Source organism: Hypanus sabinus, chromosome 4 (genome assembly GCF_030144855.1).
Source record: "Hypanus sabinus isolate sHypSab1 chromosome 4, sHypSab1.hap1, whole genome shotgun sequence".
NCBI lineage: Eukaryota > Metazoa > Chordata > Chondrichthyes > Myliobatiformes > Dasyatidae > Hypanus > Hypanus sabinus.
Window position 1 is genome coordinate 88,628,089 of NC_082709.1, and position 25,581 is coordinate 88,653,669.

General features: G+C 43.9%; 1 protein-coding gene across 1 annotated transcript in view; it reads left to right on the forward strand.

The window, feature by feature from the left end:
• Positions 1-25,581, forward strand: part of wnt6b (wingless-type MMTV integration site family, member 6b) — a 261,944-nt gene that overhangs the window by 35,697 nt on the left and 200,666 nt on the right. The window contains exon 2 of the mRNA XM_059967633.1: positions 10,193-10,413. Within this exon, the coding sequence (XP_059823616.1) occupies positions 10,193-10,413 (221 nt within the window). The remainder of the gene's footprint in view (positions 1-10,192; positions 10,414-25,581) is intronic.

Genomic DNA, 25,581 nt, shown 5'->3' on the forward strand with positions numbered 1-25,581 from the left:
ATGTTCTCTGGAACAACTTGCGGCAGAAGATGGTGGAAGCAGATACAATTACAATGACAAGGCGGCAGTTTAGGAATGGGCCTAATGTGGGTAGATGGAACTGGTGCAGATAGGAATCACAGTTGGCATGGGTGAAGTGGGCCAAGAGGGCCCATTTTGGTGTATACATTTCCATGATTTTCTGACTACTCTCCCCTTTTAGAATGTACCCCCAAATGTCCATGAGGTAATGTCTGTACAGCTGACTGGAGTCATAGAGTCTACGAGGATTACAGAATAGAAACAGGCCCTTTAGGCCATCTATTCCATGTTGAGCAGTTATTCTGCTGAGTCCCATTAAACTGCACCTGGACTATAATTACCCATATCACACCCATCCATGTATCTATCCAAATTTCTCTTAGATGTTGCAGTTGAATTCACAACCACCACTTTGTTCCATATTTGTACCACCCTCTGAGTGAAGAAGTTCCCACTCATAGTAGGTTCCCCTTGAACATTTCACTTTTCACCTTTAACCCATGATCTCTAGTTCCAATCTCACCTAACCTGAGTGGAAAGAGCCTGCTTACACCTATATCCCTCTGTCGAATGTCCCCTCATTTTCCTACGCTCCAGGGAATAAAGCCCAAACCTATTCAGCCTTTCCGTACAACTGAGGTTCTCAAGTCCCAAAAAACATCCTTGTAGATTCTCCCTGTACTCTCTCAAGCCTACTGACTGGAGCTGGTAATGACGTTGTTGAGTCTGGACCCAGTGCATGGATCCGCTTGGTCTCTCTGCTTTCCCGTTTGTCTAGTTTAAGGGAATGGATATGGTGCAGCTGAGTGAGTGTCCATATTACAATAGACCTGGAACAACAGCCAGGCCAGTCTGCAACTCACTGCTGAGAAGATGGTGGAGAGAGACTCACAGCATTTAGGAAGTCAGAATCAGAATCAGGTTTATCATCGATGATTATATGACGTGAAATTTGTTGCTTTATGGCAGCAGTACAGAGCAAAGACATAAAACTGCTATAAAAATAGGTATTTTTACAGCAGAGGTTGATAGATTCTAGATTAGTAAGAGTGTCAAAGGTTACAGATAGAAAGTGGGAAAATGGGGTTGATTGGGATAATAAATTCATTTATTTATCACATGTACAGTACGTGGAAACTTACAGTGAAACGTGTCAGTCGCATTAACAAGCAACATAACCTAAGGATGTGCTGGGGACAGCCCTCAAGTGTTGCCACACATTCTGGCACCAGTAATTCGGCAATGATCGAATAGACATAATTGGCTGTTTGACCTAATTCTGCTCCTATGTCTTACGGCCTTATAATCTAAATTACAAAATAAATTAATAGTGTAAAAAAGAGGAATAATGAGGTAGTCTTCATGGGTTTATGGACCATTCTGAAATCTCATGATGAAGGGGAAGAAACTGTTCCTAAATCATTGAGTGTGGGTTTGCAAGTTCATGTAGCTCCTCCCAGACAGAATTATCTCAAAGTTCATTTATTATCAAATATGGTTACCATATACAACCTCAAGAGTCATCTTCTTGTAGGAAGCCACAGCGCAAAGAAACATAATTAAAACTCTACATGACAAGGAGCATCAAACATCCAATGTGTGAATAAAGAAACTGCAAAAATGCACATAAATAATACACAGAACTGTGTCCACAGCCACAGAGTCATTTCAAAGACCCAGCCAGTCCAGGAGCCCGGCAGATGCAGACCACAGCAGCATAGTCAGTTCAGTACCAAGCTGAGTAAAGCTGAGCTGAACACCAGTTCGCCCTTTGCTCTTGGCCTCGGTGCCCGAATCTTTTAATCTGACTCTGCACTTAAATTGCCTAAATATTGGTTAGTTTTTTGCTCTTGGGTCTGGGCCCTGATGTTTCAATCAGGCCCAAAATTTCAATCTGGCCCTAAGTGTGCTCCAGCAATGGCCACTGCAGCCATACGTGCATCTTCGAGAGTCTAGTTTGCCAAATCCTTCAGGATACTGCAAAAACTCTAGGTCATACAGACAGTTCAAAAGCACAGCTTCCAAGGGGAAATGGCAGACTAGACTAGCATTTGAATTGCCAAGGCATAGAGCTCTGCAGACCAAGTGTTAGTGAGGGGATTGATATCGAGAGATGCTTGCATTGGTATAATATATTCTATGACTGATATATTCTTCAGCCAGATCGTGGTGAATCTGTGGAACTCATTGGCACAATATTGGAGGCAAGTCATGGGGTATATTTAAAGTGAAGGTTGATAGGGTCTCGATTAGTAAGGGCAACAGAGGCTACAGGGAGAAAGCAGAAGAATGGTGTTGAGAGGCATAATAAAGCAGCTGTGATGGAATGTTAGAGTGATGGGCTGAATGGCCTAATTCTGTTCCTCTGTTATGGTCTTAAGGACTTACGAATTTATGTATAGGCATTGCGACCATTAAAGGTATTAGTAGGATTTGATTCACTGGGTAAATTTGGCACCATATCAGTAACTGAATGATATATAACTTTAGATCAGTGTTAAATATTAAGAGGAGGTATACTGGAACTTCACACTAATGCATATTCTGTTACGGAATAGATCAATTTAACCATTTGGAGAGAGGGAAACTGACTGTTGGTGGCCTGACTGAATGACAGTGATCAAATGGACAACACAGTGGCAAAGCAGGTGCACCTCCAAAGACCAGAGTTCAATTCAGATTTCTGGCACTACCTGTGTGGCGACTGTAAGTTCTCCCTGTGACTGTGAGGTTTCCCTTGAGTGCTCCATTTCCCTCCCAAATCCCAAAGATGTGCAGAGCAGTAGGTTAATACCACTGGTAAAAAGGCCAGGTAGGTATTGGAGGTAAGAGAGTTTATGCACATACAATAGAGGGCAATGGTTGTATGAAAGTATGCATATTGGATTGGAATTGGTTTATTATTGTGACATGTGCTAAGATACAATGAAAAGCTTGTCTTGCATACTGTTCATACAGATCAAATCAAGGAGATTGCTGAGCCTCTGGCGATGATCTTTGCATCATCAATGAGGATGGGAGAGGTTCCGGAGGATTGGAGGGTTGTGGATGTTGTTCCATTATTCGAGAAAGGGGGAAGGAATAGCCCAGGAAATTATAGGCCAATGAGTCTTACTTCAGTGGTTGGTAAGTTGATGGAAAAGATCCTGAGAGGCAAGATTTATGAACATTTGGAGAGACATAATATGATTAGAAATAGTCAGCATGGCTTTGTGAAAGGCAAGTTGTGTCTTATGAGGCTGATTTGAATTTTTTGAGGATGTGACTAAGCACAGTGATGAAGGTAGAATCGTAGATGTATTTTATATGGACTTTACCAAGGCATTTGATAAGGTACCCCATGCAAGGCTTATTGAGAAAGTAAGGAGGCATGAGATCAAAGGGGACATTGCTTTGTGGATCCAGAACTGGCTTGCCCACAGAAGGCAAAGAATGGTTGTAGATGGGTCATTTTCTGCATGGAGTGGTGTGCCTCAGGGATCTGTTCTGGGACCCCTACTCTTCATGATTTTTACAAGTGACCTGGATGAGGAAGTGGAGGGATGGGTTAGTAAATTTGCTGATGACACAAAGGTTGGGGGTGTTGTGGATAGTGTGGAGGGCTGTCAGAGGTTACAGTGGGACATTGATAGGATGTAAAACTGAGCTGAGAAGTGACAGATGGAGTTCAACCCAGATATGTGTGAGGTGGTTCATTTTGGTAGGTCAAACATGATGGCAGAATATAGTATTAATGGCAAGACTCTTGGCAGTGCGGAGGATCAGAGGGATCTTGAGGTCCATAGGACACTCAAAGCTGCTGCATAGGTTGACTCTGTGGTTAAGAAAGCATACAGTGTATTGGCTTTCATCAATCGTGGGATTGAGTTTAGGAGGTGAGAGGTAATGTTGCAGCTATATAGGACCCCGGTCAGACCCCACTTGGAGTACTGTGCTCTGTTCTGGTTACCTCATTATAGGAAGGATGTGGAAACATAGGAAGGGTGCAAAGGAGATTTAAAGGTGAGTAGGTTCAGACAAAACACCGAACATAAATGATGCAATTATTGGTTGAACGGCCTCTGTGATATGGAAATATGAGAAATTAAACAGTTTATTACAGTTCCTTCTCTTTATTGAGATAGGTAGGAATAAGATTTCAACACACGGGAGACATTCTGATGGAAGACCTTAAGGAAATGACCTATTACTGAGAGAGGTCAGAGAGCATGGCCAGACTGTTTCAAGCTGACAGGAACCCACAGTAACTCTAACAACAGTGATGTGCACAAGAACATCTCTGACTGCACAACAAATCAGACCTTGATTTGGGCTACAGCAGCAGCATAGCGGTTCGTGTGGTGTTTCACAGCACCACTGACTGGGGTTCAATTCCCGCTGCTGTACGTAAGGAGTTTGTGCTTTCTTCCTGTGACCGTGTGGGGTTCCTCTGGATGCTCCAATTTCCTTCCACGTTTCAAAGATGTATGGTGTAGGGTTAGTAAGTAGTGGACACACTGTGTTATTGCAGAAGTATGCTGACATTTGTGGGCTGCCCCCAGCACATCTTCAGACTGTGTTGGTCGCTGATACAAATGACCATTTCACTGTATGAAATCACAATGTTCATGTGACAAATAAAACCAATCTTAACAAAGTTTATCTTAGTGTTCTATCCATGATAAAATGTTATTTGCAACACCACAAACTCTTACCTTGCGAGGTAACCTCTGTGAAGCACTTTGTCAAAAATCTTTTGAAAATCTAATAATACATTATTGCTTTCTCTCTATTCACTTAGACTGATATTTCCTCAAAGAATTCAAACATAATTTCCTCTTCATGAAGTTATACCAAAAGATTATGACTTCCCAAATGTTCTACTACCACACCCATGTGATCAATTAACCTACGGACCCATGCATCTTTGGAATGTGGGAGGAAACCAGAGCACCCGGAGGAAACACACCTGGTCACAGGGAGAATATACAAACTCCTTACAGACAGCAGTGGGATGTTGGCGCTGAAATAGCGTTATGCTGAATGTTACGCTACTGTGCCACCATTTAGACTCACCAGCCTATAGTTCTTTTTCGCATCCTATTCTTTTTGAATTGCAGCATCACCTTGGCAGTATGCCAATCCTTCACCATAACAGCTTCAACACATTATGACTCATTGCCTTCCAGCTTGTTATGCCCATGTACTTTCTCCTCCTCTTGGTTTAAACACTGGTGTACTCTTCTGGTCATCCTGACCAGTTAAATTGGAAGGAGTGCAGAGGAGATTTGCAAGGATGTTACTAAGACTAGTGCAACTGAATTATAGGAAGATGTTGATCAGGCTAGTCTTTAGCTCTTGGAGAATGGGAGAATGGAGGCAACCTTATAGAAGTGTTCAAAATGATGAGAGGCAAACCTAGGGTGGATGGTTACAGTTTTTTCCATGGGGCAGGAGAGTCCAAAACTAGAGGGCATAGATTTAGGGTGAGAGGGAAAAGATTTAAAAATGGCAAGAGGGGCAACTTTTCTATGCAGAGAGTGACAAGTACCTGCAATGAGCTGTCAGAGGAAGCAGTTAAAGAACTACTTGGGTAGAACTTGACGAGGAGTGGCCTGAAGGGATTCGTTCCAACCGCTGGAAGTTGGGACTAGCTGGGTGGGCAGCATGGACTGGTTGGGCTGAAGGGCCTGTAAATGCATTGCATTATGATATGACTGGATGACTCTATCTCAAACAGTCCAGTAGCACACAAACATCTCTCAGATTGATGATTGCTCAAACCTTCTCATCTCTGAACTGCTCAATGCTCCAAGTTCAATATCATGACAGAATGGTAAAAATGATGGACATTTCAGTGACATCACATCCCACATCTGTCCAATACCATGAGAGAATGGTAAACAATGATGGTCACGTCAGTGATATCACATCCCACATCTGTCCAATACCATGACAGAATGGTAAAAATGATGGACATGTCAGTGACATCACATCCCACATCTGTCCAATACCATGAGAGAATGGTAAACAATGATGGACATGTCAGTGATATCACATCCCACATCTGTCCAATACCATGACAGAATGGTAAAAATGATGGACATGTCAGTGACATCACATCCCACATCAGTCCAATCCTACCCCAAAAAGGTAAATCCCAATTTCTTTCTGACTCCAATATTTTAAATAATTTAATGATTAGGTTTATTTGTCACATGTACATCAAAACACTGAAATACGCAGTGAGATGTGTTGTTTGCATCAAGTCAAATCAGCGAGAAACAGCTCACAAGTTATTTGTATTTATTTAGAGATGGAGTGTGGAACAGGCCCTTCCGGCCCAACATGTTGCATTGCCTAGCAACCCACTTATTTAATACTAACCTAATCACTGGCTAATTTATAATGACCAATTAACTTACGAACTAGTATGTTTTGGAAGGCGGGAGGGAACCAGTTCACCCCGAGGAACCACACAAGGTCAAGGGGAGAACGTATAAACACTTTAAAGACAGTGGCAGGAATCGGTGGTCACTGGCGCTATGAAGCTAACTGCTAAGCCAATGTGCCACTCCAAATCTTTCCTCCCCAAAACTAGTCTAATATCACAAAGCAGCTTTGGAAAAGAGTAAACAGCCGATGTTTTGAGCCAAGACCCTTATCACTCATGAATGGTTGCAGCCCGAAATGTTAATTAACTTACTCTTTTCCATAGATACCTCCTGGCCTGGTGAGTTCCTCCAGCATTTTGTGAGTGTTGCTTTAGATTTTCAGCATCTGCAGACTTTCTCAATTTTCTAATACCACATAAACATTTTCTACCAAACCTCAAGCTCCTAATCCCATGATTGATCCCAAGTTTTATAGAACCAAACCTAATGAACCTCTGAATCTCAAACTTTCCTCATTTCAACTTTACTGAATCTGAACACATCCAAATTCCAAACTGTGATAATTATCTTGGAAAGGGAGAGTAAATCACTTCCATTTTCTAGAAGCACACACAAAATGCTGGAGAAACTCAGTGTTTATGGAGGAGATGTTTCAGGCCAAGACAGGACAGGATGAACAAAGGAGAGTCAGTCTATTCCATATGACAAGGTGCTGACCATGAGGCTACTAAACAAGATAGAGCCCGTGGTACTACAGGAAAGATACTAATATGGATAGATAGAAGATTAGCTGACTGGCAGGAAGAAAAGACTGGGAATAAAGGGGGCCTTTTCTGGTTGGTTGCTGATGACTAGTGGTGTTTTGCAGGGGTTGGTGTTGGGAACACTTCTTTTCATGTTCCATGTCAGTGATCTGGATGAGGGAATTAATTGCTTTGTGGCCAGGTTTGAGGAGAAACAAAAATCAGTGGAGGGGCAGGTAGTTCTGAAGAAGCAGAGTGTTTACAGAAGGACTTTAACTGATTAGAAGAATGGACAAAGAAGCAGCAATGGAATATAGAGTAGGGAAGTGTATGATCATGCACTTTGGTAGAAGGAATAAAGGTGTAGGCAAGTTTCTAAACGGAGCAAATTTAGAAACACTGAAATACCTGTCTAGGCTAATCACAGTTTATTACATTGGGTCCATCTCCCTGTATTCCTTTCCTGTTCATCATCTCATTTGTTTTATTGACAACTTTGACAAACTTTTATAGATGCTCAGTGGAGAGTATCCTGACAGGTTTCATCAGGATCTGGTATGGAAACACCAGTGCCTAGGAATGGAGAAGTGGTATATACAGCCCAGTCCACAACAGGGAAAGCCATCCCCACTATTGAGCACACTTATAAAGAGCACTGTCACAAGAAAGCAACAACCACCTCCATCCAGGCTAAGCTCCTTCTCACAGCTGCCATCAGGAAGGAGGTACAAGAACCTTAGGTCCCACAGCACCAGGTTCAGGAACAGTTATTACCATACAATCACCACGTTCAGGAACAGTTATTACCCTACAATCACCAGGTTCAGGAACAGTTATTACCATACAATCACCACGTTCAGGAACAGTTATTACCCTACAATCACCAGGTTCAGGAACAGTTATTACCCTACAATCACCAGGTTCAGGAACAGTTATTACCCTACAGTCACCAGGTTCAGGAACAGTTATTACCCTACAATCACCAGGTTCAGGAACAGTTATTACCATACAATCACCACGTTCAGGAACAGTTATTACCCTACAATCACCAGGTTCAGCAACAGTTATTACCCTACAATCACCAGTTTCAGGAACAGTATTTATCCTTCAACCATCAGGTTCCTGAACTATGGTGGATCACTTCATTCACCTTAACTCTGAACCGATTCTACAACCTGCAGGACTCAATTACAGGGACTTTACATCTCATGCTCTCTGTTTTATCTATCTATCTATCTATCTATTTTCACAATTTGTCTTCTTTTGCACATTGGTTGTTTGTCAATCTTTGTTTATGTGTAGTTTTCATAAACTCAATTGTATTTCTTTATTTTTCTAGAAATGCCTACAAGAAAATGTATCTCAAGGTAGTGTATGGTGACATAAGTTTATTTGAAATTTGACCTTGACTTTCCAGGTTGAAGGACAGCACCTCAGGATAATAGCAATTAAACTCGGACATTTGCACGGAGTGGCCACTTTATTAGATACCTCCTGTAACTAATAAAGTGGCCACTGAGTGTACGTTTGTTTGTGATCTTCTGCTGCTGTAGCCCATTCATTTCAAGGTTCAATGTGTTGTGTGTTCAAAGATGCCCTTCTGTAATACACGGTTATTTGAGTCACTATCACCTTCCTGCAGATTGAACCAGTTAGCCGTTCTCCTCTGACCTCTCTCATTAACAAATTGCTGCTCATTGTTTTTTTTTACACACCTTTTTCTGTAAACTTTAGACACTGTTGTGTGTGAAAATCCAAGATCAGCAGTTTCATAGATATTCAAACCTCCCATTTTGCACCAACAATCATTCCACATTCAGTCTCTTAGATCACATTTCTTCCCCATTCTGAAGTTTGGTCTGAACAACAACTGAACCTCTTGACCACGTCTGCATGCTTTTATGCACTGAGTTGCTGCCACAGGTTTGGCTAATTGGATATTTTGCATTAATGAGCAGGTGAAGTGGCCGCTGAGTGTGAAAAGCACCATTCTGATAATAATATTCCACTAATGGTGTCCCATGCCTTGCTGTTTGACCCAGTCATCGAATCCCATTCTTTTATTCCTCCTTGCCCATCCTCTCTCAGTTCTATGTTCTAATAATTGTACATCCTCATCGTGGTTAATCTGGAAAGCAGGCAGAAAAGAATTACAAGGGTAGAGGGGTTGTGTTATCAGCAAAGGTTGGCCAGGCAACCTCATAGAAAATTAAGAGAGGCACGGATAAATAATGGTTCCACCATGCTCAACCTTTTGGTTCTTGTCGTCGTATGAAGCCTTAACACTTTCTTTCCTCAGAGCCACTCCACTATCTGCCCTGGCACTATGGCTCCCATCGCCCTGCAACTCTAATTTAAAACCTCTGGAGCAGCACTAGCATTAACACGTTATCCCTCATCAGTCAGGGCACTGAGTGTAGGCGTTGGGACATTATGTTACAGCTGTATATATCATTGATGGGACTGAACTTGCAGTACTGCATACAGTGTAGGTCACCCTGCTATAAGAAAGACAGGGCTAAACTTGGAAAGATTGCAGAAAATATTTACAAGGATATTTCCAGGACTAGTGGGACTGAGTAATAGGCAAAGATAGGCCAAACTAGGTCGTCATTCCTTGGAACGTTTGAGAATTCATAGAAATGTCTAAAATTCAGAGAGACATCATCCTCGACTGTTTACTAATTTCCATAGATGCTGCCCGGCCTGCTGAGTTCCTCCAGCATTTTGTGTGTGTTGCTCCTCTTAACAGCAGTTATTTTTCTCACTCCCCTCTCCTAAATTTCCTTCCTCTATGCATAAGGCTGTTTCCCTCTGTTGGATTCTAGTTACGATCACCTCTGCAAATTAAAACATCTCTACTGCTACCCTACTGAAATTCTTCATTATCTGAGACCGATGGATCACCCTGTCAGGTTGAATCCAAATTCTTGATTCATCCTTGCAAACTTTTGAGTCCATTGTGCCAATGATGATCTGGCCAAAGACAGTAACTCATTCTAAGTTACGCCAGGACTCTCTGCCCACTGACTTCCTTGTGTTGATCTCGTGCAGGGCAGTGGGAAGCCCACTGGTGATGGACCCCAACAGTATCTGCCGCAAGACGAAGCGCTTGGCTGGCAAGCAGGCCGAGCTGTGCCAGACAGAGCCTGAGATCGTGAACGAGGTGGCGAAGGGTGCCAGGCTGGGCGTGAGGGAGTGCCAGTACCAGTTCCGGAGCCGAAGGTGGAATTGCACGATCCACAATAAATACTTTGGAAAAATCCTCCAGCAAGGTATGAGCTGAATGGGATCAGGTATCAAAGCTCCTAGGCAGCTGAAGGGGTGGGGTTTGGGGTAGGGACAAGGGGGTCAAAGGGGAAGGGGTTCATCCATCACTGCATCAATCCTTGAAAATTCATCTAATCCCATCAGCTATTCTGCTGAAGGGCTATTGGTTTGGCTTTGCATGTCAGTGCAACACCTTGAGCTGTTTAGTTCTGTACAACATCAACTTAAATCTTTTGATGACAGTCGTGAAATTTAACCCTTCCCTGTCAAACACCCCTACTCACCTCATCAGTAAGAACCAAGATTTCCCAAATGGGACCACCATCTTTACACCTCCCCATCCAAACCCACATCCCTGTGTAAGTATTCCCTCTCAGCACTTGATGGCTCTGGGCCTGTGCTCGCTGGAGCTTAGAAGACTGAGGGGATCTGAAAGTTGAACGGCCTAAGCAGATTAGAAGTGGATAGGATGTTTCCTATAATGGGGGAGTCTTGTACCAGAGGGCACAGCCTTAGAATACAAGGACATCCCTTTAGAACAGAGATGAGGAGGAACCAGAGACTGGTGAATCTGTAGAATTCATTGCCACAACTGGCTGTGGAGGCCAAGTCATTGCGTATATTTAAGGCAGAAGTTGATAGGTTCTAGATCAGTAAGGGCGGCAAAGGGTACAGGGAGAAGGCAGGAGAATGGGGTTGAGAGGGAGTGGAACAGACTTGATGGGCTGAATGGTCTAACTCTGTTTTACTGTAATTTGGGAGACTAAGTTTGGAAGGACATTCAATGTGTCACCATTGGTAATCACAGCATGAATGTCTGCATAACTAATCTCCATGATACTTTTGAACAAAGGGCTTAAAAATGGAAATTGGTATGCTTGTGTCGACCCTAACAAAGCCTTTTGATGGGAAACATGCAGGTTCAGGCTCCTTATATAGACTGAGCCATGGAACAATGCCTTGGGAGCAAAAGAAAAACACTTTAAAGGAGAAAGGATTTGTTGATATTTCAGGTCCAGACCCTGCACTAGGACTGTGACTGGAGAAGGGAGGTAGCCTGTGGAAGGAGAAGGGGGGAGTGTTGAGAAAGGATCGAGGAGGGGATGGGTGGACTGAGTGTGAAGGATATCAGATGGATCATGGTGAGGGAGGGCTTTGTCTGTCTAGAGTCTCCATGTTTCATCAGCTTCCAGCCAATCCTAGTGCACTCAGCGTCTCTGCCAATCATAATCAGCATCAGAATCGGAATCGGGTTTATTATCATTGACATTTATAGACAGAGTCACAGAACACCACAGGAGAGAAATGGGCCTTTTGGCCCATCTAGTCCATTATTCTGCCTATTCCCATTGACCTGCACCCAGACCATAGGCCTCCGTAACCCCTCCCATCCATGTACTTAACCAAACTTCTCTTAAATGTTGAAACAGAACTGCAACCACCATCTCCACTGGCAGCTCCGCCCACACTCTCACCACCCTCTGAGTGCAGAAATACCCCCTCATGTTCTTCTTAAACATTTAACCTTTCATACTTAACCCATGACCACTGGTTCACCTCACCCAACTTCAGTGGAAAAAGCCTGTTTGCATTTACACTATCTATACCCCTCATAATTTTATATATCTCTATCAAATCCACCCCCCCCCACAATCTCCTACACCCCAGTGACTAACTGATTTAAGCTCTCCCTATAACTCAGGTTATACGCCCAGCAACATCATTGACAATTTGTCGTGATGTTTGTTGTTTTGTGGCAGCGAGCTCAAGCTTAATTATCATTAAACCACACACATTGAAACAGCATTCCTCCAAGCCCAAGGTGCAAAGCACAGTATTTACAATCACAAACAGCACACAGTGTATATACTTACGATACATTCACAAAAATAATATTAGCACAAGTCCCTGAGCAGCACGGCCTGAAAATTGATGGTGCATGGGACATTGTCCTGGAGCCATGTTCCTGCAAGAACAAGATCGTAGCAGTTTCTCAGTTCCTTGCTCAGCAGTCGAATGCAAATCTTTCACGAAGTGAACTCCGGACAGCAGCAGAGACGGGAGGGGCCAGCTCCGACACCAGCACACCTGCCGTACCTCTGCACACTCCCCCTCCGCCTCCAGCACCTTCTCCCCTGTCAGTACCGTGCAGTATAAAACATATACTTTAACTTACATCAAGAAATATAAGCAGAGAATAAGATGGTCCAAAAGGAGAACACACACTCCTTAGTGTTGCAATTTCCTCATAGAACACTCAAAGAGTGCTTCAGTTAATTCTTATTGTATCGTTGATTTTGTTAGTGAGTTTGCATGCTGGAGTTATGTGTTGTTTTGCAATTAGCACAGAGTTTGTCACTGGGTTCCCTGCACACGTGTAAACATTGTTTTGGGGAGAAATAGGGGTTTTATGTGACTTACACGTGTCTCAGAGGTGGCTGTCATGAGGAAATGACATTGTTTATTTGGAATTGGTTTATTATTGTCACATATACCTTTGCTACCATCAGATAGGAGGTACAGGAGCCTCAGATCCCACAGCACTAGGTTCAGGAACAGTTATTACACTTCAATCATCAGCTCTTGAACCAGTGTGGATAACCTTACTTACCTCAACTCTGGACCAACTCCACAACCTACCGACTCACTTTCAACGACTCTACAGCTCATGTTCTCAGTATTATTTACTTTTTTATTTCTACAGTTTGTCTTCTTTTGCACGTTGCTTATTTGTCAGTCTTTGTTCATGCACAGTTCTTTGTTGACTCCATTGTATTTGTTTATTTTCTTGCCAATACCTGCAAGAAAATGAATCTTATGGTTGTGTATGGTAACGTACAGATAAGTTGATAATAAATTTACTTTGACTTTGACTCAAGACTTCTACCACCAGATTCCACCACTCAGCCACACACCAGAGAGCCCCAGAGACTCACAGCTTTGAGATGTGGAAGGTAACTGGAGCACCTACATGGAAGACAAACTCAGGATCAGAATCAGAAGCAGGTTTATTATAACTGACATATGTCGTGAAATCTGTTGTTTTCCTTCAGCAGTCTAACATCACTATAAACTGCAATAAGAATATGCTAGCAAGTGCTAAAAGAGAGCAAAATAGTGAGGCAGTGTTCATGAATTTATGCACCATTTTGAAATCTGATGGTGGAGGGGGAGAAGCTGTTCTAAAAAGTTGAATGTGGGTCTCCAGGCTCTGTACCTTGTCCCTGATGGTAGCAATGAGAAGAGGCCATGTCCTGGATGGTGGGAAGGCTACCACCAAAGGAACCTGCGGGGGTCGGCATTTGTACCTGGATCTCTGGTGCTGAGAGGCAGTGACTCCACACGCTGTGCTTAAATAATAAATGTCAGTTCTGCAGTCAGCAGTGTTTTTCATAGAGAGGAGTTTTTGAGGACATCAGTTGCAAGCCGAGTACAGAAAAGAAACACTATTCTTAGCTTTGCATACGTTTCTTAAACCTTTCAAAGTTGATGATGCTTCCTTTCAGAGTGCTGTTTAAAATGTCATCTCCTGTAAAATGGAGGTGTTGACGAGTGCTTTCTGTGTGGTTTAGAATTAGACATGTAAATATACAAAAAGAGATCTTGTTTATCGAACCGGGTTCTTGAGGAGCATACCCCAATACTAAAGAAGCAGAATCCCTGACTGGTTTCTGCCTTCTCAACCTGAAAGGAATGAAGCTTTGGAATGGCAACTCATAGAGGCACAGACCTTTCAGCCCAGCTCTTCCTGCTGTCCAAATTACCCATTTGTCCATGTTTGGCCCACATCCCCCCAAACCTTTCCAACCTAACCTACGTACTTGCCCAACATGTATCTTAAATATCGTAAATGGAGCAATGTGGTAGCATAGCAGCCAGTGTAACACTTGACAGTGCCAGCTGTATGATTGGGGTTCAATTCCTGCCATCGTCTCTAAGGAGTTTGTACATTCTCCCCATCACCGCGTGGGTTTCCTCCAGATGCTCTGGTTTCCTCCCACATTCCAAGGATGTACTGCTTGGTAAGTTGTGTGCATGCTGCAGGTATATTGGTGCTGGATGTGTGGCAATACCTGCAGGCTGTCCCCAGCATGTCATCAACACAAAAGGCATATTTCACTGTATGTGTTTATGTTTCAATGTATATGTAACAAATGAAGCCAATCTTTAAAATCTGTCTGAGCACTTCCTCTGGCAGCTCAATCCATACACCTACCACCTTCTGTGTGGAAAAAGTTGCCCTGCCGTTTCCTTTTAAGTCTTTCCCATCTCACTATGCACTTAAGCTTTTGTTTTGCACTCCCTTACCCTGGGCTAAATGCAGTGACCATTTACCTTTTCTATTCTTCTCATAGAACACAGAACGTTACAGCACAGTACAGGCCCTTTCACCCTCAAGGCCAGCTCATTGGGTATATATATAAAGCAGATGTTAATGTGTTAGAAACATAGGAAACCTACAGCACAATACAGGCCCACAATGCTGTGTCAAACATGTCCTTAGAAATTACTAGGGTTACCCATAGCCCTCTATTTTTCTAAGCTCCATGTACCTATCCAAAAGTCTCTTAAAAGACCCTATCGTATCTGCCTCCACCACTGTCGCCAGCAGACCATTCCCTGCACTCACCACTCTCTGTGTAAAAGCTTACCTCTGACATCTCCTCTATACCTGCTTCCATGCATCTTAAAACTATGCCCTCTCGTGTTGGCCATTTCAGCCCTGGGAAAAAGCCTCTGACTATACCCGATCAATGCCTCTCATCATCTTATTCACCTCTATCATGTTAACTCTCATCCTCCGATGCTCCAAGGAGAAAAGGTCAAGTTCACTCAAACTATTTTCATAAGTCATGCTCCCCAATTCAGGCAACATCCTTGTAAATCTCCTCTGCACCCTTTCTATAGTTTCCACGTCCTTCCTGTAGTGAGGTGACCAGAACTGAGCACAGTACTCCAAGTGGGGTCTGACCAGGGTCCTATATAGCTGTAGAATTACAAACGTACTTCTCGGCTCTTGATCTCAATTCCATGGCTGATGAAGGCCAATGCACCATATGTCTTCTTAACCACAGACCCAACCTGTGCAGCAGCTTTGAGTGTCCTATGGACTTGGAACCCAAGATCCCTCTGATCCTCCACACTGCCAAGAGTCTTACCATTAATACTATATTCTGCCATCATATTTGACCGACCATAATTAACCACCTCACACTTACCTGGGTTGAACTCCATCTGCCACTTCTCATCCTAGTTTTGCATTCTATCAATGTCCTGCTGTAACCTCTGACAGCCCTCCACACTATCCACAACACCCCCAACCTTTGTGTCATCAGCAAATATACTAACCCATCCTTCCACTTCCTCATCCAGGTTATTTATAATAATAATGAAGAGAAGGGGTCCCAGAACAGATCCCTGAGGCACTCCACTGGTGACTGACCTCCATGCAGAATATGACCCGTCGACAACCACTCTTTGCCTTCTGTGGGCAAGCCAGTTCTGGATCCACAAAGCAATGTCCCCTTTGATCTCATGCCTCCTTATTTTCTCAATAAGCCTTGCATAGGGTACCCTATCAAAAGCCTTGCTGAAATCCATATACACTACATCTACTGCTCTGCCTTCATCAATGTGTTTAGTCACATCCTCAAAAACTTCAATCAGGCTCATAAAGCACGACCTGCCTTTCACAAAGCCATGCTGACTATTCCTAATCATATTATGCCTCTCCAAATGTTCATAAATCCTGCCTCTCAGGATCTTTTCCATCAACTTATCAACCACTGAAGTAAGACTCTCTGGTCTATAATTTCCTGGCTATCTCTACTCCCTGTCTTGAATAATGGAACAAAACCCACAATCCTCCAATCCTCTGGAGCCTCTCCCATCCCCCTTGATGATGCAAAGATCATCGCCAGAAGCTCAGCAATCTCTCCCTTGCCTCCCACAGTAGCCTGGGGTACATCTCGTCCCATCCCAGTGACTTATCCAACTTGATACTTTCCAAAAGCTCCTGCACATCCTCTTTCTTAATGTCTACATGTCAAGCTTTTCAGTCCACTGTAAGTCATCCCTACAGTTGCCAAGATCCTTTTCCGTAGAGAATACTGATGCAAAGTATTCATTAAGTACCTCTGTTATCTCCTCTGGTTCCATACACACTTTTCCACTGTCACACTTGATTGGTCCTATTCTCTCACATCTTATCCTCTTGCTCTTCTTGTAGAATGCCTTGGGGTTTTCCTTAATCCTGCTCGCCAAGGCCTTCTCATGGCCCCTCCTGGCTCTCCTAATTTCATTCTTAAGTTCCTTACTACTAGCCTTATAATCTTACAAATCTCTATCATTGCCTAGTTTCTGGAACCTTTCGTAAACTTTTCTTTTCTTCTTGACTAAATTTTCAACAGCCTCTGTACATCATGGTTCCTGTACCCTACCACCTTTACCCTGTTTCATTGGAATGTATCTATGCAGAACTCCACGCAAAGATCCCCTGAACATTTGCCACATATCTGCCGTACATTTCCCTGTGAACATCTCTTCCTACTTTATACTTCTAAGTTTTTGCCTGATAGCTTCATATTTCCCCTTACTCCAATTAAACACTTTTCTAACTTGTCTGTTTCTATCCTTCTCCAATACTATAGTAAAAGAGATAGAATTGTGATCACTATTTCCAAAATGCTCTCCCACTGAGAGACCTGACACCTGATCAGGTTCATTTCCCAATACCAGATCAAGTACACCCTCTCCTCTTGTAGGCTTATCTACATATTGTGTCAAGAAACCTTCTTGAATACATCTAACAAACTCCATCCCATCTAAACCCCTCACCCTAGGGACGTGCTAATCGATATTTGGGAAATTGAAATCTCCCACAATGACCACCCTGTTATTGTTACACCTTTCGAGAATCTGTCTCCCTATCTGCTCCTCAATATCCCTGTTATTATTGGGTGGTCTATAAAAAACACCCAGTAGAGTTATTGACCTCTTCCTGTTTCTAACTTTCACCCACAGAGACTCCGTAGACAATCCCTCCATGACTTCCTCCTTTTCTGCAGCCGTGACACAATCTCTGATCAACAGTGCCATGCCCCACCTCTTTCGCCTCCCTCCCTGTTCTTTCTGAAACATCTAAAGCCTGGCACTCGAAGTAACCATTTCTGCCCCTGAGCCATCCAAGTCTCTGTAATGGCCACAACATTATAGCTCCAAGTACTGATCCATGCTCTAAGCTCATACACTTTATTCACAATACTCCTTGCATTAAAACAGACACATCTCAAACCATCGTACTGAGCACATCCCTTCTCCATCACCTGCCTATCCTCACTCTCACACTGTCTCCAAACTTTCTCTATTTGTGAGCCAACTGCCCCTTCCTCTGTCTCTTCAGTTCAGTTCCCATTCCCTCAGAAATTCTAGTTTAAACTCTCCCCAATAGCCTTAGCAAACCTCCCCGCCAGGATATTGGTCCCCCTCAGATTCAAGTGCAACCTGTACATGTCACACCTGCCCCAGGAGAGATCCCAATGATCCAGAAATCTGAATCCCTGTCTCCTGCTCCAATCCCTCAGCCGCACATTTATCCTCCACCTCATTCTATTCGTATACTCACTGTCATGTGGCACAGTCAGTAATCCCGAGATTACTACCTTTGATGTCGTGCTTCTCAACTTCCTTCCTAACTCCCTGTAGTCTGCTTTCAGGACCTCCTCCCTCTTCATACCTATGTCGTTGGTACCAATATGTACCACGACCTCTGGCTGTTCACCTTCCCACTTCAGGATATTGTGGACGCGATCAGAAACATCCAAGACCCTGGTACCTGGGAGGCAAACTACCATCCGTGTTTCTTTCCTGTGTCCACAGAATCGCCTGTCTGACCCCCTAACTACAGAGTCCCCTATCACTACTTCCTTCTTCCCTCCCCTACCCTTCTGAGCCACAGGGCCAGACTCTGTGCCAGAGGCACGGCCACTGTTGCTTCCTCCAGGTAGGGCATCCCCCCCCCCCAATAGTACTCAAACAGGAGTACTTACTGTTAAGGGGGCAGCCACAGGGGTACTCTCTAGTACCTGCCTCTTGCCCTTCCCTCTCTTGACAGTTACCCACTTAACTGTCTCCCCAGGCCCCAGTGTGACTACCTGCCTGTAACTCCTCTCTAACACCTCCTCACTTTCCCTGACCAGACGAAGGTCATCGAGCTGCATCTCCAGTTCCCTAATGCGATCCCTAAGGAGCTGCAACTCAAAGCACCTGGTGCAGATTTGGCTGTCCCGGAGGCTGGGAGTCTCCCGGACTTCCCACATCTGACATCGAGCACAGAACAACAGTCATACTTCCTGTTTCTATTCTTCACAGATAACCTGCCTGGCCTCGACCCATTATCGCTGAAGCCCTGTTGAACTGAAGTCCTTCTACTCCATCTACTCTGTGCCTGCTCTATTATGCGGTCTCCCTTTAAAAACTATGCACCGGTCTAACTCACTGATGTCCACGCACTTGCACACTCATCCCTCAATCAAGTGTTCTTGACAAGCCAGGCAGTGAAAGGGGAAAAGGCAGGAGAATGGAGTTGGGGGGAAATGATGAAATGATATATTAGGCTCAATGGGATGAAAGGCCTGATTTTGCTCTCATGTCTTATGGTTTTATCAGGTCATTCTATGGTTCAGGAAATGAAGTCCTAGTTTATGCCACCTCTGTTTATATTGCAAGCCCTCCAGTCCCAGTAACTTCCATGGAAATCTTCTCTGCACTCTCTCTGGTTTGACTCTGAAGTTCAAATTCAGATTTATTATCACCTACCTGTGCAAATATAGAACCAAACAAAATATTCCTCACCCACATTACATATATCATATATAGCACATACAACAAATAAGTTAATAAAAAATAATTCAAAATGCACGTTAAGTGCGCAGCACAGGTAAACAGTAAACAGCTCAATGTTCATGAGTCTCACAGCCCGAGGGAAGAAGCTGTTACCCAGACTGGCAGACCTAGTCCCGCTGCTCCTGTACCTCCTTCCTGACAGTAGTGGGTCAGAGAGATTGTGGAATGGATGGTGGGGATCCTTATCAGAGTTCCTGATCCAACATGAAGTGCTTCCTTCTAGGAGCAAAGAGGAAGGAATGCTGGAAAATTGATGACAACATTAGAAGCTTGGGATTTTAAAACCACTTTTAATAATGTTTAGTAAATTTATTGTAATTATTGTAAATTGATGTCTGTGGCCAATAAAATGTCAAATCAAAGTAAATCTCTTCTGCCTGTGCATGATCCATATCCCCCATTCCATGATTTTTTAGTTTCCGTAATAACATTTAATGCCGCACCTTATCCAAGCCTTCTGAGAAACCCAAGTCTAGTGGATGGGATCAGGCAGAACAATCATTTGGGATAGACTAAATGGGCCAAAGGGCCTGCTTCTCCGTTGCAGTGCTCCATGACTCTAGTACATACTCCAATGCTTCGTAATTTCCTATCTGTTATTTCTTCAGTAAATTGGGATAAGCACTCTTTCACAAAGCCATATTGAGTTTGGAGACATGAGACACTGAAGTCTGCAGCAGTAATCTGCTGGAAGAACTCAGCAGGTTGAACAGCATCTGTGAGGGGGTGAAGGAGCTCCTAATCTTTGGGGTCAAAGCCCTGCATCAGGACTTAAAATGGAGTGCTGAGATGGGCAGTATAAAGAGGAGAGGGGGAGTGGTGGGACAGGAGATGAATGTGTGCAGTGGAGTCTGACAGTTCCTGTCCCACCACTTCACGTCCGCATCACAGATCCTCCAGAAGATCATTAGACATAGAATATAGATCATAGAACAGTACAGCACAACATAGGCCTTTCAGACTACAAAGCTGTGCTGACATCTTAATGTACTCTAAAATCAATCTAATCATTCCCTCCTACATAGCACTCCATTTTTTATCATCCACCAGCCCAAGATTTTCTTAAATGCCCCTAATGTAGATATGATGGAGGCATTTGTAGAGGCATGTCCCTAATGTATCTGCCTCTGCCATCATCCTTTGTAGCACATTCCAAAAACATTGAAGAAACACTAAAGCACAGGAACAAGCCCTTCACTCCATGATTTAGTGCAAAGTTAATTAAGCTAATGACATCTAATTACACACATCCCTCCTGTCTACAAATGGACCCCATCCCTTCATTTTCTGCATATCATAAATGCCTCTGTTTATCTGCCCCACCACTGCCATTACTGGCAGTGGATTTCAGGCACCCTGCACCCTCCTGTAAAAAAAATCATTCCCTGCACACCTCCTTTGAACTTCCCCACTCCCACTCTCATTTTAAATACATGCCTTCTAGCATTTGGCATTTTGACCCTGGGAGAAAGACACTGGCTGGCTCGTTGTAGTGAACTACATATACCAGTCTGGACGCCCCCTGCTGTCTGCTCCTGTGGCTCCTCCCACAGACCCCGGTATAAACGCGATTGAGGCCTGAGCCCGGCCTCTCAGTCTCCAGGATGTAGTATGGTGGTCACTCACTGCTTGTTCCTTCTTCCAGTCAATAAAAGCCGATATCTCGCCTTTACGTCTCAGAATGAGTTATTGATGGTGCATCACTAGCCAATACCTCTCACCATCTTATAGACTTCTATCGGGTCTTTGCTAGTAGGTAGTTGGCCTCTTCTGCTCCAAAATAAAACACACTCATACTCCCTCCATAACACATGCCTCCTAGACCAAGCAGAATCCTGGTAAACCACTTCTACATGCTCACATCCCTCCTGTTGAGGGCAGACCAGTATTTGACACTGTTCTCTAAAGGCAGCCTAACCCACTTTAGCGAGCACTTCTGACACTTCTCTTTGTGCAGGATCTGCCACCATTTCCCAACATTCCCGAGCAGGATGGTAACAAAATAAGGAAATGTCAGCATGGGCAGTCGATGATAGGATAGTGACTGGTAAGGGAGCATGTCGTGCAGCACTCGGGAGAACATATCTCTGAATTAATGAAGGGTCTTGAACTGAAATGTCGACCTATACCTTTTGCCTCCTCAGATTCTGCTTGGCCCACTGTTCTTGTTCCGGCCTCCAGCATCTTCAGTCCCTTTTATTTCTAGGTGGCACAGTGGCATTGAGAGTAGAGTCGCTGCCTCACAACTCCAGGGTTCGATTCTGACCTTGGGTGCTCTCCATGTAGTATTTACATATTCTCCCTGTACTCCAGTTTCTTAAACTGGTAGCTTAGTTGGTCATTACAAACTGTGTGTGGCTGAGTGCTGGAATCTGGAGGAGCAGCTGGGATTGTGGGGTGAATACGAATGTGAGAGGAGGAGGTAGATTCTTGATGGTCAGCATATGCTCTGTGGGCCGAAGGGTCTTTCACGCAGTATGTTTCTGATAACCTGCCTTTAACCCTGTTAATGCACCAATTATTATTATAATGTTAGTTACTACTAACAAATTAAGCATCCTAAGAACATTGACAAAGAAAATCCAACACTGAAACAGGAGATAATTAAATCTTGTTTAATAAAGGAAGGTTTTAAGAGTCATTCCACAGGAAGAGAGGTTGCAAAGGCTTAGGGAGTAAACTGAAGGAAGATTTGAAAGATTTGAAGATTAGTTTTATTTGTCACATGTAGACTGAAACATACAGTGAGAAGCATTGTTCTGTATCAATGACTAACACAGTCTGAGATGCGCTGGGGGCAGCTTGAGCATGCGGTTGTGGGGAGAAGGTACATATTCCATACATTCAGTGGCAGGATTCAAACCCTGATCACTGGTGCTATAAAGCAATTGCGCTAATTGCTGGGCTGTCGTGCTGTGGAAGCAGTGACTCTGGCCTGGCAGCAGTAGAGACAGCTGCCAATGTACCTGCAGTTGTGAAATTGAGTACGAACATGGGTCTGGGGGTCAGGGGTCATATTGGCATCTTGAAGAACTGAAAGAAGACCAACCAGCTAGTAAATACTGGAGGAACTCAGCAACATGGAGAGAGTCCAGAAGAGGTTCATGAGAATGGAAAAGTTAGAGTTCAGAAGAATGAGCGAGGAATCTTATATTAAAAGGCTTAGATAGAGTGGACATGGTCAAGGTCATAGAGAGCACAGCCTCAGAATCCCTTTAGAACAGAGATGAGGAGGAATTTCTTTAGCCAGAGGGAGGTGAATCATTGCCACAGATGACAATGGAGGCCAAGACATTGGGTGTACTTAAAACGGTGGTTGATAGCTACTAGATTAAAAAAGGATGTCAAAGGTTATGGGTAGAAGGCAGGAGAATGGGGTTGAGAGGGAAAATAAAACAGCTATGATGGAGTGACAGAACAGACTTGATGGACCGAATGGCCTAATTCTGCTCTTTTGTCTTATGGTCTTAAAATACTGGAGGATGCAGCAATCAGGCAACATCTATAACAAACAGCTGATATTTCGGGGTGAGAAATTCTATCCTGATTTGGCCCAAAATGTGGACTGATTATTTCCCTCCGTAGACGCTGCCTGACTGGCTGCATTCCTCCTGCATTTTGTGAGTGTTGTTCCAGGATGCCCACCATCCCGGCCATGCTCTCCTGTTGCTGCTGCCATTCGGATGGAAGTCTCACACGCACCAGGTTAAGGAACAGTTATCAACCTTCAGCCACCAGGGTAACTTCACTCTCATCAACAATTAACTCATTTCACAGCAGACACTTTCAAAGACTCTACAACTTATGTTCTCAGTATTATGTGTTTTATTGGCACATAAGACATAGGAGCAGATTTAGGCCATTTGGCCCATTGAGTCTGCGCCACCATTCCATCATGGCTGATCTACTATCTCTCTACACCATTCTCCTGCCTTCTCCTTGTAACTATTGACCACCTGGCTAATCAAGAACCTAGCAATCTCTGTTTTAAATATACATTGTTTGTTTGTCAGCCTTTGTTTATATAAGGTTTTTTTTCTTAAATACTATTATATGTTTTTATTTCCCTTTAAATACCTGCAAGGAAATGCTCTCCAGGTAGTACAGTATGTAGTGGCACATATGTAGAGATACGTACTTGGATAATAAATTTACTTTGACCTTAACCACGCAGCATCGCTGAAAATTGTCAAGGCCAAGAGCAGAAAATGAACATTGTTCAGTGCTCCTTCCTAAGTTTGCCTGGCCTCCCTCTCTTGTTGCTGCATCACCTGGCATGCAGGAGTTGCAGGAGGTGTAGGAGGGGCAGGAGGGGCAGGAGGGGCAGGAGGAGCAGGAGGTGTAGGAGGTGCAGGAAGGGCAGGAGTCTTGGGTGCATGCCACCAGGCTCAAGAGCAGTTGTTGCCCTACAGCAGTCGGGCTTCTGGACCACCTCAGTGCTGAACTGCCTCAACAGCCATGGACTCGCTGTCAGGGACTCTGCATTTCATGTTCTTAGTGTTTTTCTTTAACTATTGGTGCAACTTGACCTCTTTTGCACATTGGATGTGTGGAGATCTTTGTTGTATGTGGATGATATTGTGTTTCTTGTTTTGTGGCTGCCTGCAAGACGATGAATCTCAAGGTCGTACATGGTGTACATAGTTTGATGATAAATTTGAATTTTTAACTTTGAACAAATGGAAAGCAATACTGCAATGCAGAATGAAATGTTTGGACTCAAGTTCTAATGAGGAGAGAGAGTTGGCAAAATTAGGTCCGTATTTTCTCCAATCCCCTTTGATATCTTTATATGTATCTATAAAACAATGTATCAGTAGATTCCAACCAACTACCTGGGAACAACCCCACTCAACCCAGTGAAGTAATTCAGGATTCAAGGTTACTTATCGTCATTCTTCAGTATATGAGTGTAAATCAGAATCAGGGTTATTATCACTGGCATGTGTGAGGTAGCATAAAAGCACAATAGGCATAAAGATCACCATAAAAACACAATAAATAGAAACATAAACTGTATGCAGACTGATGGTATGCGCATTAGGTGATGCTGGGTGGTGGTGGGGTGGGTTAATCAGCCTGAATGCTTGGGAGAACTAATTGTGTTTGAGTCTGGTGGTCCTGGTGGGGATGGGACGAACAGTCTGTGCATACGGTGAGTGGGGTCCTCAAGATAGGACAGTGAAACACACACAAAATGCTGGAGGAACTCAGCAGGTCAGGCAGGTTCTAAGGAAAGCAATAATGAATCAATGTTTTAGGGCGAGCTCCTTCATCACAGCATGATGAAGGGTCTCAGCCCAAAATATCAAGTCAATTCCTCTGTGTAGATCCCACTACCAAGCACATCTTTCCCTCCCCCCCATCTTTCTGCTTTCTGCAGGGATCGCTCCCTACATGATTCCCTTGTCCATTCATTTCCCCCCCCCATCCCTTCCCACTGATCTCCCTCCTGGCACTTATCCTTGCAAGTGGAACAAGTGCTACACCTGCCCTTACACTTCCTCCCTCACCACCATTCAGGGCCCCAGACAGTCCTTCCAGGTGAGGCGACACTTCACCTGTGAGTCGGCTGGCGTGGTATACTGCGTCTGGTGCTCCCGATGTGGCCTTTTATATATTGGTGAGACCCGACGCAGACTGGGAGACCGTTTCGCTAAACACCTATGCTCGGTCCGGCAGAGAAAGCAGGATCTTCCAGTGGCTACACATTTTAATTCCACATCCCATTCCCATTCTGATATGTCTATCCATGGCCTCCTCTACTGTCAAGATGAAGCCACACTCAGGTTGGAGGAACAACACCTTATATACCGGCTGGGTAGCCTCCAACCCGATGGCATGTACATTGACTTCTCTAACTTCCGTTATTGCCCCTCCTCCCCTTCTTACCCTGTAATAAACTATGTATACCTGTCTGGACACACCCCTCTGCTGACTGCTCCTGTGGCTCCTCACACAGACCCCTGTATAAAGGCGATTGGAGCACTGCTCCCCCTCAGTCTTCGACATGTTGTGCTCCCTTTTTGCTGTTAATAAAAGCCTATCGTTCACTTTCAGTCTCCTAGAGTGATTGATGGTGCATCAAACCCCATCCCTGATATATTTAGTTTTCCCCCCCTTTTTTTTCTCTCTCTCTGCCCATCACTCTGCCTGTTCTTCATCTCCCTATGGTGCTCCCCTCTCCCTTTCTTTCTCCCGAGGCCTCCCATCCCATGATCTTTTCCCTTCTCCAGCTCTGTATCCCTTTTGTCAATCACCTTTCCAGC